At 29.5% G+C, this 15,334-nt stretch overlaps 1 protein-coding gene across 9 annotated transcripts in view; it reads left to right on the top strand.

The window, feature by feature from the left end:
• The window catches only part of LOC122516751 (septin-7), a 42,395-nt gene extending 27,760 nt beyond the window's left edge, over positions 1-14,635 (top strand). For 5 of the 9 annotated variants that reach the window (XM_043634832.1, XM_043634833.1, XM_043634831.1 and 2 more), the window contains 10 exons: positions 4,377-5,052; positions 6,254-6,461; positions 6,939-7,191; positions 7,486-7,678; positions 7,768-7,933; positions 8,614-8,655; positions 9,765-9,900; positions 9,992-10,155; positions 11,325-11,348; positions 11,977-12,155. In XM_043634832.1, coding sequence (XP_043490767.1) covers positions 4,377-5,052; positions 6,254-6,461; positions 6,939-7,191; positions 7,486-7,678; positions 7,768-7,933; positions 8,614-8,655; positions 9,765-9,900; positions 9,992-10,155; positions 11,325-11,348; positions 11,977-12,130 — 2,016 coding nt within the window. In that variant the 3' untranslated portion in view covers positions 12,131-12,155. Of the gene's footprint in view, positions 1-4,376; positions 5,053-6,253; positions 6,462-6,938; positions 7,192-7,485; positions 7,679-7,767; positions 7,934-8,613; positions 8,656-9,764; positions 9,901-9,991; positions 10,156-11,324; positions 11,349-11,976; positions 12,156-14,403 lie in introns of those variants that run through there. The other 4 variants (XM_043634827.1, XM_043634826.1, XM_043634825.1 and 1 more) reach the window with 4 other exon arrangements.
• Positions 14,636-15,334: the final 699 nt, after the last annotated feature.

Genomic DNA, 15,334 nt, shown 5'->3' with positions numbered 1-15,334 from the left:
TCCGCTTTTAATATCGAAAAAAAGGAAGAGTAAAAGAGAGAAAGAGAGAAAGAACTAAAGCAAATGTATTAAATGCTTTAATATTGCGAGCTTATATGTAAGCATACTATAATAGTATATTGTTGTAGAATATTTCCTGACAATAGATAAAGATTATTAAAACGAATGTGTATGTACATATATACTCGATGACTTAAGTTAAATGTTAAAAAACGTTTAACTCATTTATCTATTTTCTATACAAAGTTTTTAAAAATAAACATAACGTTTAAGGCATCATTTATAAAATAAATGTATTTTTGTTTGTATCTAAACAAAATTATTTACTGTGTGTGTGTGTGTGTTGTAAAAGTTATAGTATTTCTTATAATTAAATTAAAAAACAAATTGATGTATGTATGCATATGTAAATTATATTACATATTATTTACATATTTACATTTATTGAAAAAAGAAATAATTTTTTATTCATATTTTCTTATATTTTTTTCTTTTTACATTTCGTTATAGTAATTGGAAATAGCAGAAGTAAATAATTTATTTTTGCCTTTCGACCTTACATTGGGAATTGGGAATCGTTTGTAATGTTTTATACAAGACACACTAGAAATAACAAACTACAAAGTGTTCCTAATCGAATAAAGAAAAGGTGAACAAATAAATGAAGAAAAAGAAATAGAGGGTTTTTGGAATATTGTTTGGTAAATTTTTAACGGACTCGTAGGAGAGTCTGTGTTGGCGACTTTCGATCTTCAGAGACTACTTTAGGATGGAACTGCAGTGCAGTGCAGTGCAGTGCAGTGTGTGTTATATGCATCGGACCGGTTTCTGTGCTCAACGATGTTGCGCTCTTCGAGTTAGACGACGTCTCTCGTTCCCAGACTCAACGAATCCAACACGCCTTGTGCATCCTTTCTTTCTTTTTAATTTTTTTTCTTTCCCCTTGTTCTCCCTTTTTTCTTTTTTTCTTTCTTTATTCTTTTTTTTTTTTTTAATTATTTCCATCAAATGTTGGTAGAGTTCACATTTTCTTCTTTGTATATTCTTATTAATATTTTGTAGGGTTTTATCAATGTTTTGGGTTATCAACGTGGAATTCATTATTTTCTTACTTATTATGACTATAATTTCTCCTACTTTTTGTTTAGAATTTTTATGTTGATGCAATGTTTAATTGTAAATATTCGTATTTCTATTTCATTTGATTTTTTGTCGGCTATGAAATTAACTCTTCAAATTTCGACCATCACAGTTATTATAATTATAAGAACAAATTTGTTACTTGTTAATTATTGTACAATGAATATTTTTTAATATATAAATAACTTTCTAAATGTAAGAATATTCGTCTAATTTATAATATACAAAATTTATTGTTATAATACTTCGCGAACATATAATATATATATATATATATTTTCTAATATTAATAATTATTGATCACATAATATCATACTGTAATTTTTACTATAATTTATCTTGTATACAAACTTCCATTATGCAAAGCAAAAAAATGTTCATTCATAAGAATCGCTGAGCTAATTTCTTTTATTAATCATTTATTAACATTACAAATTTTATTATAATGTTTTTGGATTAAAATTTCGATTGTAAATATAATGTTCATTCATTAATATCACGCAGCTAATATTTCATTTTGCTTACGTAATTTTTGTACTAACTTTAAAATATAGAAAACAAGATCCTCAAATTACTATTTCGTTACTGAGACTGAAGAAAGAAAAAAGGAATAAAAATGTTTTATTTTATCATTAAGTGTTGCAAAAATTCGGTCTACGTCGTCGACGAAACGAAAAGGAGTAATTTACGTTTTTAGATTTCATGTACTTATAGCAACGAAACCGCTGCTGTCTGTACATTAAATCGCGCGACGCGTTTAAAAGCAACCAAGCAAACTAGTGAGCAAAGAATATACATACATAAACATACACACACATATATACACATATGTATAAATACATATGTTGCTTGGTCGTATGTTTTATTCGCGGTACGCTTTTAAACGCGCAATCGTTCGTACGTTGACACTGAATATGCAGTATGCAGCTTTTAAATATGAGTAAGCAACCAACCAACCAAGAAAATTTGTGAATTTTAACTAAGACAATTTTTTACCGATGATCTTCCCCTAGATAAATGAGATCAAACGAAAATAGATTACGAAATTTCTTTCTTGTACTGGAAAACAGTATATTTAGCCTATTTCATCCAAATAATTATTCATTTTTAATATTAAATAATGTTATTATTATAATTTGATTAAACAATAAGAAATTTTGGAATTTTAATCACGTCTATGAACAAAATATTAGCGTTATTTATTTAATTATTATATATAGAATCAGAACCCCATTATGACCCAATGTTGCCGCTCGAGCAACATTGATTTGCATAAATTATTTTATTTATTCAAATAAATGCAATTTCTTTTTATTATTTTTTTAAAGAGGGGCAAATAAAAGTTTGCACTAAGGCGAAAAATTCCTTAGACGCGTTTCTGTATAAAATATTACAAATTCTAATATTAATCTTATTAGTCAATTTAATAGTAATTACTATTATTGTTAATATAGTGAAAATTTTAACATGAAACTTTCTACAAATGTTCTACAGTGCATTTCCGAAATACGAACAATTCGGTATAAACAATGGCAACTAAATTTGTATTCCATTGGAAGAGCTTATAAGGGCACAATAGCAACGATAATAACATGAATCCTATTTGCTCATTCTATAGTGCATTTCCAAAGCATTAATTGAACATTTAACTTGGTAAAAAGTATGACAGTTCAATTTGCATTCCCTTCACAGACTCAAATTTAAATAGACACATGTTACTACATTATGCAATTATTTGATTCGATGCAATAAGTTGTAAATAGATGCGTTAGATGGTAATTAGAGACGTTAGACAGTGATTTAATAGGGTTTAGAGTGGTATCGTTAATACGATACACGTATGTTCTTAATTATTCGATTTCGACAGATAAGATTCAATCTAAGAGAATCGAATTTGCCCTAAAAGACTCGTTTTAGATTAGGAAATAAAAGAAGGATGAAAAATTTATCGGTTTCGTGACCTCGATATCACGATTCACGTTCTCGGTGCGCTGAACGGTAGTGCACAACTTCCGGCCGGAAGTTAATAAGACGTTGGCGGTACCAGTATACGATTCAAACTTGCTCTACCTTTGAAAACTTGCATGCAAAGCATATCGATCGTGTCTGACAATTCGCCATATTCACTTGCCCCGATTTTCCTATTATTATTCTCTTCCTTTTTTTTCTTTTTTTTTTTTTCATTATTGACTTAAACATAATTTTATTCCACTTATTGTGGTGGATATTTCATCGTCATTTTTGAAAAGGATCGATCAAATTTTTTCAATTTTGTCCGACGTACTTTTATGCTTTCATTATCCTTTACGAGAGAAAAAAAATGATGGCGAATTCGCCACCATTTTTAAAGAGATTGATTCAACTTTAATCTTGTTCGACTTACTTTTATACTTTCGTTATCTTTTTAAGAGAAAAAAAATTATAATGATAGGTTTGTTATCATTTAAAAAACATGCTATTATTCCGCATCGTATTCGCCATTTTTCTTTCGCTTATTCCGATGACGAAATTGTAATGATAATTTGTTTGGAAAACTATAAACAAGGACGTAGCCTATCCTGTAACAAAGGACGCCTATTGTTCTTATTCTCTTTGGTAGAAACGTATACACCGTTAAGGAGAAGAAGATATATTTCCATATTATACACAATGTAAACTCGTGTCAGTCGTGTGTCGCATACTTTCCTGAGAACATAACGATCGTCGTATACGTCATCGCTTTAAAGAGGAAGAGAGAGAGGGAGAAAGAAAGAAAGAGAACAAACGTACCATCTAGAAATATAGTTTACTTCTCCTAGTTCAACGGGTCAATGGAGCGTACAGATATATCCTCGTCTAATATGAATTCTAAAAGCAACGAGACACGTTTCTGTCATCATCCAAATCGTCCTTGGCACATTTCTTATTGGTCTCGAATTTCTCGAAGATCTCGAATAAATAAGGTGTTGTATTAAGAATTTTATACAAATAATTGTTAACACCTCCTTGTCGATAGGAGGATCATAACGTTGATTATTTACTACTGGAACGGGAAGGAACAAAACATTATCCGTAAGAAGAAACAGCGATCGATTTGGAAATAGACAATTTCATTCGTAAATAAGATGTTAAAAGGGAACAATTAAACGAATAAGGAACATTAATTATCAACATATCTAATTAAAAGCAAAGTACAAAATTCGAAATAATAAGACAACATCCATCCATCATCTCTTTTGTTTGCTTTCTGTTAACAGATACAGGCGAAGCGCGAGCTGTTCTTCAAAGGCGACAGCACGGGCATTATCTCTTCGCCTTCGGTGCCAACAGTTCCACCACCTCAACCACCAGGACAGGGAGCATCATCGTTAACGACGACTAGTAGTAATACAACGACTAGTATCAGTACGACGACAAGTAACAACAGTGGCACAACGACGCTCGTTAATTCGACTAGTACAAACGTCAACAGTAGCAATAACAATAACAACAACAACAACAACAGTACATCGATCCAATCGACATCTTCCATATCCTCCTCCTCGTCTTTGAGCACGACGGCTAGCATTTACACTGGCGTCAGCGCGAGTCATGCGAGTCATGGGACGAGCAGCTCTGTACCACCAACGGCGAAGATGCGTTTGCCTCTCTCTTCCTCCTCTTCATCGACGACCTCAGTCAACAACCCCAACCATACCTCGGCCTCGGCTCTGATCCTCAATCCAAACGATTCATCCGAAGATAGTAACAAAAGGGATTCGTCGAGGAGCAGCGAGTCCAAGGATTCATCATTGAACTCTATACTTCACCGGCCGCTTCAACCATTAACGAAATCGAAGGAACTCGATGGTTACGTTGGATTCGCCAATTTACCTAACCAGGTGTATAGGAAGGCCGTTAAGAAAGGATTCGACTTTACCATCATGGTCGTTGGTTCGTATTGTCTCCATTGTTTTTATATATTTCTTTATTTTTTATTTATTTTTTTAAAAGTAGGATTCTACTTTATCTACTCAAATGAGACGCTGTCGGTAAAAAAGAGAATATTCTCTACTTTACCGACACGCTCACCGATTCATCTACCTCTCGCAACGCTTTTTCTTTGGCTTGATTATTAAAATTGATTTTTTTATGCCTTCGAATAGGCACTTACACGTATATAACGAGATATAGCAACGGAACAATGAACAAAGTGTCAGACCTTGAAGGCATGATCGTTCTTAGCTCAATTAACACATCCATTTGCCGTCACCTTTTGCCAAAAAGACAACGAACATCTGCTCTCGAGGGTTAAAAAGATCGAAAGACAAAAGGAAGCCCGTTTCTCTGTCCCCTCTCTTTCTTTCTGGCTTCTTCTTTCCGTTTTTTTTTCTTTTCTTTTCTTTTACACTGCACTGCTGTTTCAATTCCGCCGTCAGGAATATATATCGGCTTTTATAAAATTTTCTCATCTGCTCGACACGTGCGGCGCCGGTTGCATACATCCATATACACTGCACCATACACAGCTGGATTAGGCTTGTCACTGTGTGTTATGTTTATCCTCAGTGATTCTCAAATTTGTCATCCTCAATATCAGTCTGTTGAAAATGTTTTTAAAATAAATGGAATTTTTAATTTCTTCTTTGACCGAGAAAATCCTTCAGAAGATTCCTTCTTATGACTCGTTCTTGACTTTCTTAGTTTTGGGGATATTTTTTTGTAGGGTTTGTTTTATCATTATATTTAACTGGACGAACAAAGCGTACTCGCAATATATATGATATATGTACATGAAAGTTCCCCTCTTCAAAATGAAAGCGAGAAATTTGAGAATATGGGCGGGTACTCTGCTATTAATAGGATCAGTATAAACGGAGTCATTCTTTGTAAATAAAGGAATTCAAGTACGTACCCTTGAGAATGACCACTGGTACTGGTTCAAGGCTTGCAAATGCAACGATATTTTAATCACAGTGATGCCAATTCCTTCGAATTTAAGTAGATATTTGTACCGCGATCTCTTTGTATCTTTTTATTAAACCGAATATGCATTAAAATAGACGTTTCAATAATGTCTAATAAAAATGATGAATACTTTTTTCTAATTAATTTAATTTCAGTATTTTTAAATATTTGTTTTCTCTTTCCTTAGGTCGATCCGGGTTAGGAAAGTCAACTTTTATAAACTCCATGTTTTTGGCTGATATATACAGCGCAGAATATCCAGGTCCTAGTCTAAGGGTAAAGAAAACAGTAGCTGTCGAGACGACCAAGGTGTTGCTGAAAGAAAATGGGGTAAATCTCACACTGACAGTGGTCGATACGCCTGGATTTGGCGATGCGATCGACAATAGTAATTGGTAATTCATGCTTGATTTATTTTTATTCTTCACCTATTGCATATTCCACGAAAGAGAAAAGAAAAATTAATGCCATTTCTCTAAGTTCTTCCTTTAACAAACGAGACTCTAATTTGGAAATTTCTCAATATGCGCTCAGAATATTTGAAAGTGTAATAATTAACATGTATTTGCATTTGAAATAAATTCGAAGTAAAAATTATCGAGGAAAAAAAAGGCAAGATAGTACAGCAAAGTCTATGCTCAGGGTCGTAAAAATATTTGCTCGAGTTAAGGGATTGCTAAACGGAAAAGTTTGAGAAACTCTGTTCTAAAGTATCAAAACTTTGTATGCTATAATTTTTCACACGTGCCATACATAATTTATTAATTATTCAAAATATACATGTTGGATGTTTCACTTTGTGTGCATGTATAAATATATTTATATGTTCATCTATTTAATTAAATTATTTATGAATATATCATATGTTTCAGTTGGGTTCCAGTTATAGAATACATTGAGTCAAAATATGAGGAGTTCCTGAATGCAGAGTCTCGTGTAACGAGACGGCAAATACCCGACAGTCGAGTACACTGTTGTCTTTATTTCATTGCGCCCTCGGGTCACGACCTGACGCCGCTCGATGTAGAGTTCATGCAACGCCTTCACGACAAAGTCAATATAATACCTGTAATCGCTAAAGCAGACACGATGACTCCTGACGAGCGTGCTTATTTTAAAAAGAAAGCAAGTTCATTGAATATTTATTCGTAACAAAATATATTTCACATACAAATATCTGTAGAAACAAATTTCCTTCAATCAAATATAATGCACATAGCCATATATACTTTACAGTAACTTACACATACGGGCGCACGCGCGCGTATGTATGTTCAATTTTGTGTACATTCTAGTTTCCTGAATATTAGACACAAATAAAGAATAATTTGATGTAATTTAATTTTTTACCATATATTGGTTCCATTATAAAATATTTTCACATGTATAGAAAAATTAACAATAATTTTTTTTTTCTAGATATTAAATGAAATCGCACAACACAAAATCAAAATCTATGAATTCCCAGAAGAAGAATACGAGGAGGGCGGTAGCAAGTACGATAAAGTTTTAAGGGATAGAGTTCCCTTTGCAGTCGTCGGCGCGAATACTGTAGTCGAACATGATGGGAAAAAAGTACGCGGGAGAAATTATCCGTGGGGTATTGCCGAAGGTATATAAAAAATCAATTATCTATATTTTGTATTATTATTGGTGTATGAAATTATTTAAATCATCATCGTTCGTCATTACTTTTTTCAGTTGAGAATTTAGAACATTGCGACTTCATAGCTTTGCGAGACATGATCATTCGAACGCACCTGCAAGATTTACAAGACGTTACGAATAATATACATTACGAGAACTTCCGATGTCGGACATTAGCTGGTCTCGGTGTAGATGGCAAACCAACTAAAATATCAAATAAGTACGTTCAACATATACTTTACGAATTATTTTTCTCTAATTTCGTCATGTATGTTTGCCGTTTTTCCAAGGAAACTTTGATTTCTTTTTTTGACGTATATTTAAGAAGATGAGGATATGAAAATTAAATAAATGTACGAGATGAAGTTACAAGATACAGGCATTTTAACCGTTTGAATCCAAGAGTTCGTCGCAAAAATCACTGGCAGTTGTTCACAACGATCAAAATGTCAAAGATTTTTACATAAAATCTAAAAAAAAAACGCGAATTACATTTCTTTGGACTCAAACGTTTAAAAAACACATTAAGAATCTCGATAGAATTTGGATAGAGCGATATATAATAGATTAATAAATTATCTATTAAATATTAATCAGGAAGGAATACAATTTTCTTATTTTATGTTCGATCATTTTATGTTCTTTAAGGATTATACTTGTTTTCTTCTTTTTCCCAAGACACCGAAGGAAAAAGCTTGTGCATGCAAACTACTGGAAAGCAAGATATATAAATATTATCGTGGTCTAAATTCTTTACTTTTAGTGATACTTTTGATAACAACAAAAAATTAAAAATTGCATCGTAGACAAAATGTAGCAAAAAAAATATCTGTGATAAAGATAAACTTTTTAAAAACATTTTTCCTAAATAAATTTTAATATTGATTTCTTATTGGTTAGTTTGTGCCCACCAGGAGTGATGAACAGTTTCATGACAGTGTGGTAAGTCCTTTAATAAGGCTGAGGTCATGTACTATGGTTTTGTGTGCACAAGCCTTGTCGAATTTCTATTTGCTAGTTATTAGTTTCAGAAATCATGTTATGCTAAATAAAAACAAAAAATAAATAAAAAAGGAGGGTTCACTGCGTGAGGAATTGAAGGAGTTAAGTTTTATTAGCATAATTAAATTTATCTGAGCTAAAATAAATAAGCCTAAAAAATAAACATTTTCTATCCATAATAAAATAAAAATTCCAATAAACACAATGGTCGTAAAACAAAGCGATGTAACTATAACACAACATAATATCGTATCTTTTATTTGGTAGTGAGCCCTCTAAAACAAATTAGTTATTGCAAGTAACGCATTATAAATAATTGTAAAGTTTAGTAAATTCTAAGGGAGTGTAGATAAGGAACCAGGAAAATATTTGATATAAGATTTTGATATAAGAATTAAAAAAAAAATTTTTTTTTTTTTTATTTTATTAGTTCATATGAAACCTTGCATCGATGTATATATATACATATATACGTAAATCTCTAAATAACATATTGCTTGCTGCTTTTTATTTGATCTTTTAGTGGCTATATATTTTTATTAGTTTTCATCATTGAAATGGCACAGCACTATATCCCCCTTGTAATGTCTCGTTGTAAATCTATAAAATATTTTTCGAATAAATATTAGGAATATGTATATATTATATATACAGGATGTCTAAAGTTTATCCGGCCTAACCGTGTAAGATTATTTTGTTATATTGCTTTTTTTCTTATTTTCATGTACAGAATATGCAGACACTGTTTGACTGGAAAAACCTCAGACATCCTATATATATATATGTATATATATATACATATATTACCATGATATTAAAGAATATTTACGGTAGTCTATTTATATTTCCTATATAAATATTATTCTCGTACATATATATGCCTGTAATTAACAATGTATTTTAGTAGGACTTTTTATGTACAGATAAAAAAAAACTATATTTTCTCGTAGATATGTAATTATAATTTATATTCTTTTATAAATTATATTCACACTAAGGTGTCTAATTGTTTTATTTATTTTTTCCTTTTGTTTTTCTTTTTATTATAGGAATCCTTTGGCTCAATTGGAGGAAGAGAAAAGAGAACACGATAATAAAATGAAGAAGATGGAGATTGAAATGGAACAAGTGTTCGAAATGAAAGTTCGCGAAAAAAAACAAAAACTTAAGGATTCGGAAGCCGATGTAAGTACAACTGTTACTTTAACTTTTTCTTTTCTTTAATTTCGTTTTACTTAAAGTTGCATTACTTATTATACATACATATTAACTACAGTTACAGAGACGGCATGAACAAATGCGGCGTTCTTTAGAACAACAAATTCGCGAATTAGAAGAGAAAAGGCGCGCATTCGAAGCAGAAAAACTAGCATGGGAACAACAGACCGGTCACAGTATTGAAGAATTGCGTAGGCGCAGTTTAGAAGCCAACTCAAAAGAGTAAGTGTGAATTTATTTATTTATTATATTTAGATAACGCTTTTTGACCATTTCATTATATTTTATTATCGACGTTTTATTTTTTTTTATATATTTTTATTTTATATACAAAGTTACTGCTTTGATTATACTATCCGTAATTTATCGTATCATGTATTTAATGCAGTTTGCCATTCATGTTAAAAGAGAACATTATTTTATTTATTTATTATTCATTTATGCAATGAGGTATGGGAAGTATCTAAGGACAAAATAAAATTGATCTCTTAAATTCGTTATTTAACGTTAAAAAACTTAAATCTGTTTTTAGTATATATGCAAAGTTGTATTATTAAATGTAGTTCATTTCTAATAAGTATATAATATTGTGACGATTTATCAATGGCAGGAAATTGCCAATGATCATTATAATAGAACCTTACTATACGTAAATTATATTCTTATGAAAACTAATTACTTCGGATATCATGCGTCATTTCTCGTGCAACGATAAAAAAAACTTAATTTAAAAAATTACTACTCTCATTAATGAAGTACGAATATAATGAAGTGTTGATCTCAATGCTACTGCTATGGAATTTTTTTTTTTAATTTAAAATAATATCTATGTTTATAGCATAAAATATATTTTGATCGCTTTTACGCGTTATCTGTGATGTCACATTTATTTATTTTATTTTTTTGGGTGGGAAAAGATTTTGAAGATTATGAAAGAACACACTTTTGTTTATAAATGATTTGTTTATATAACCAATAAATATATAATGCTTTTTATAAATATAATTGCTTAGTGCTTCGTGTATATCAGCTATCAAATCTAAAGTTTTGTCCGCTTGATAAGTATTAAATAGATAAAATATCATCGAATTGATTGCGCAAATTTTAACCCTTTATCTTATTTTTATTTCGCATTCATCTACTATCACCAAAGAAAGCATAAAAGTACAGCACATATTTGTCATCTAAAAATTAATATATGTTGTTTTTATTCACTTATAATATATAAAAATATTTTATATATTTTGTTATGTTTAAAAAAAAATGTTACTTTTTGTAATAAAATTAGAATATAGTCATAAAGTTAAATAATTTACGTATGTATTTATAAATAGTTTCACAATATGTTCATGTATATCTTATTCTTATTTTTTTCTTTATAATGCATGCAGCAGATTTTTCCGATTTTACAAAAGGCAAGTAATGTGATAGAGTATATACATATTAAGTGTGATTTAATAATATTCAACATAATATCTGATTTACACTACTTTATTTTAATATATTAAATATTATATATTAAACAATTAGAATAATTAAAGAACCATGAACCGTATAATGTCACATTTTCCAAAGAATTAATATAATGAAGATATCATTGATTACGATAATACAATTATTTACAATTAAATAACATTTTTTGCCTTTATAGAATATCTACTAATTATTATTCACATAGCGTAGCATTAATGTCAACATATCATTTACAAATAGTAGCACTTTTATACAAGAAGTCTACTGCTTACGATATTATAGCGATATTCTTTTTATTTTTATTAGTTTTTTTTTCTCTTTTCTTTTCTTATTAAATTATTTTTATATAATATGTGTAAGTAGGTATTTTTAGAAAAAAAAAAAGCAGATTTATATTCAACATATATATATCTTAAATAATTCGCATATTATATGCGACGAACAGTAACTTAAGTTATATATATACACAAATACATTCCTTATAAAAAAAGCTTTCCAGATGAATGTTATGTCATGCTTGCGCTTGTCTGTTTGTTGTGTGTATACGATATCGGGGTGTCCTTAATTTAGGACGGGATCGGTGTCGTCCGAGGGATCCGGAGGTGGAGGGGGTACGTTGAGGGGTTCCCGAGGGATAGGAAGTCTTCTTCGCCGTCATACCAGTTTCAAATCACCTCAAGAGAACCACACACAGATACAGCTTGTCATACAGCATCCTGATTAAACAAACAAATAATACAAGAAAAAAACAAAACAATATATATCAATTAGTCAGATACCATCCCTGATAAATGCGGACGAACTATGCTAAATTAAACTAAACGAAATATCTTTTATGTCATTCACTTTAAATTACATACCTGACACATATCATTTTTACACATTTTCTGTGCTATGAATATATGTGTATATATATATGTGTGTGTGTATGTGTGTGTATTTGCGCGCGCACGTGTATATGTTACGTATATTCGATTGACAAGTTTATATCGAACGCTATTTAACATTTAGATGTATGTGCCAGGTTATATCTTATATCATTTTATTTCTTTCGCATTATTTTATACATATGTAAACATACAATTAAATATCACAATATATAAATTTATATATATATATATATTATTCTTATTTTCTTTCATTTGAAGTAAAATTTAGAATTTCTTCAAAGTGAGCATCGTTATAAAAAATTTGATTAAATGCTTCTCAATTAACAAGAAATAGACTGATAAATAACTGAGCATTATTTAGTGTTCATCTCTTTTTAGTTTTAGTTACAAGAAAGAAGGCATAAAGCCGTATAATTCCATCTTATTGCGTTAAATGTTACACGGTTGCTATATACCGTATATACTTATACAAAATATTATTCTTTCTCACGAAAAAAAAGGAAAAGAAAAGAAAAAAAAATAATATTAATTAACATCGTGTTCAACAAAAAATTATAATAAGAAGAAAATTTCATTTCATCACTTACATTAAAATTGTATCGAACTTTATATATAAGAATATAACTGTGTATTTTTGGCACAATATTTGATACACAAGAAATGTATAAGAGAGCTTTGTACTTCGAGTAATAATATTTATTTTCTGCTTGAAAAATACACATTTTCGTTTTTGTTCGTAGAATTATTTATTTGTATCTAAAAGAAGTTGTAAACTCTGAACAAGCTGTCCTTTCTTGTATTAAAATATCATTTTATTGGATTATAATTCAAAATTTCTTTTAAATGCTTATAACATAAAGCATTTTTTTTTGTTGTCTAAAAGACAGCTTGGCAGAGGTGAACGCGTGCTATAAATGATTAATTAAAAAAAAAAAAAAACAAATACATTGTTAATTTCATCATTAAAATTTTATTCGCAAATAAAAGTAATGCTTTCTTATAAGATATTTACTAACAATTATCACCCTCATTTTTTAGCCTATTTTCATTTTTTTCCTTTGTGTCTGAGCAACATGAAAATGCTATAGCAATATTTTTTCTAATACGCATTACGATTATTGTGTTCCCAGATCAATAATGTTTGTTTTAAAATAAACCCGGATTATAATTTTTGTTTAATATTAAAAACCAGTCTTTGTTTCATTATCTTATTTTTTTTTATGTATATGCATATATAAGTATATGTATGCATGTGTGTGTATATGTGTACATATATTACTCGTATAAATATATACAGAATGTCTGAAGTTTATCCGGCCAAATAATATCCTCGTATTTTATGCACTAAAATGATAAAAAAATGTTATGTAAACATAAGTCGCTTAAAACTTTATTTAGTTCAACCAGAAAAACCTCGGATATACTGTATATTAAATTTTGACTTATATTAAACCTTACAAGTTTAATTTTAATATATCAAAATATATACACATACATACATGCATTGAATACAACACTAATCTATTTCTATGAATTATATACACTTCTAATATTGTATTATTCGTACGCATTGATAAAAAATACATGGAATATTACATAACTGAATATGGAATATTACATAAACTAATATTTTGTACACTAAATTAATTATTAACATTATAATATAATGTATACATATATATATTCATAACATAACATACCATACCAATTAATCAATGTGGCTTTTAAAAAATGGCCCATGAGATTGGCGAAGCATGATCTCAGCATGTTTAGATTTTGCAAATGATTGTATTAATATAATACTCATTGCTTGTTTCAAATTTCATCTACGACGGAGACTTTCTAAAGAAAAAATTTACACGATAAAATATTCAGTAAATCAGTTAGAAAAAATTAGAGAAATCAATCAGCAGAGTATTTTGTAACAAAATATTAAATAACGTAACACATACATATAGACATTTTCGATGATCATATAGCAAAATCTGAAAATCTGGATCATAATCGAAATAAATAAACAACATCGGTCAAAGTTATAAGAAAAAAGAAAAACAAATCATATAATTCGCAGATTAACATTTCCTTAATGTATACATTTTTCTTTCAGGGCTGTGGATGGGAAGGAAAAGAAAAACAAGAAGAAGGGCCTGTTCTAATAACATGAAAACAAACAAAAAAAGAGAAAGAAAAAAAAAAGCGGAAAAGGCACAGCGAGGTGCTGCTTCTTTCCAAATCGTACAATGGTGTTCCTGTTTATACAGTGGCGATGAGATAACATTTTTCATCCAAGCCAATGAATTTATTTTATTACAGAAAATAAACGAGGGATTCACGATGAACTCAATCGAAACACATCACATATTTACACGTGCATACAAACACGCGTCATTTAATCATTGATACCCTCGTATAAAACTTTATAATATTAACGCTAATTATATACGTGGACCTTTATTAATTGCTTACACGACAAAGTATTGTAAAAGAATGATATATACTATATATCCATAAATATGGTTCAAATTAAGATCGAATCACATTGATCTTATCTAGGAGATAGAGTTCTCTCTTTCTCGAGAGAAAGAGAAGACTTATACCCGTCGACATTTTCATACCGAATTCCAAAGATTTCGATATTTCTTTATATTCTTTGTCTTTATATTTTTTTTTTTTTTTTAATAATTTTTGTTTGCGGCAAAAACCTTTTTTTACTTTGAGAATTAAAAAAAAGTATAAAGTATATGCTTTGAATTTTGTTTAAATGTAACTTTTTATTTCACAGACTGACGTGTATTGTGTTAGAGAGAATTAGAAGAGCATTCAATATTGGTGCAGTGATTTTACGAAAGATCATTATTTTTTTCTTCTTTTTATTTTAATCGTAATATTTTTTTCTTCGACCGTAAAGATTTTTTTTTAATAGAAGGAAATGAAATTGTATAAAAATGTATACATATATGCAAGAATAATCCTTCCCCAACCCCAACTCCGTATTATTATTATTATAATTATTATTATTATTATTGTTATTATTATAT

This window comes from Polistes fuscatus, unplaced genomic scaffold (genome assembly GCF_010416935.1).
Source record: "Polistes fuscatus isolate 324 unplaced genomic scaffold, CU_Pfus_HIC Scaffold2, whole genome shotgun sequence".
NCBI lineage: Eukaryota > Metazoa > Arthropoda > Insecta > Hymenoptera > Vespidae > Polistes > Polistes fuscatus.
Note: the sequence above shows the minus strand (reverse complement) of the source record. Positions and strands in the feature narration are given on the sequence as shown.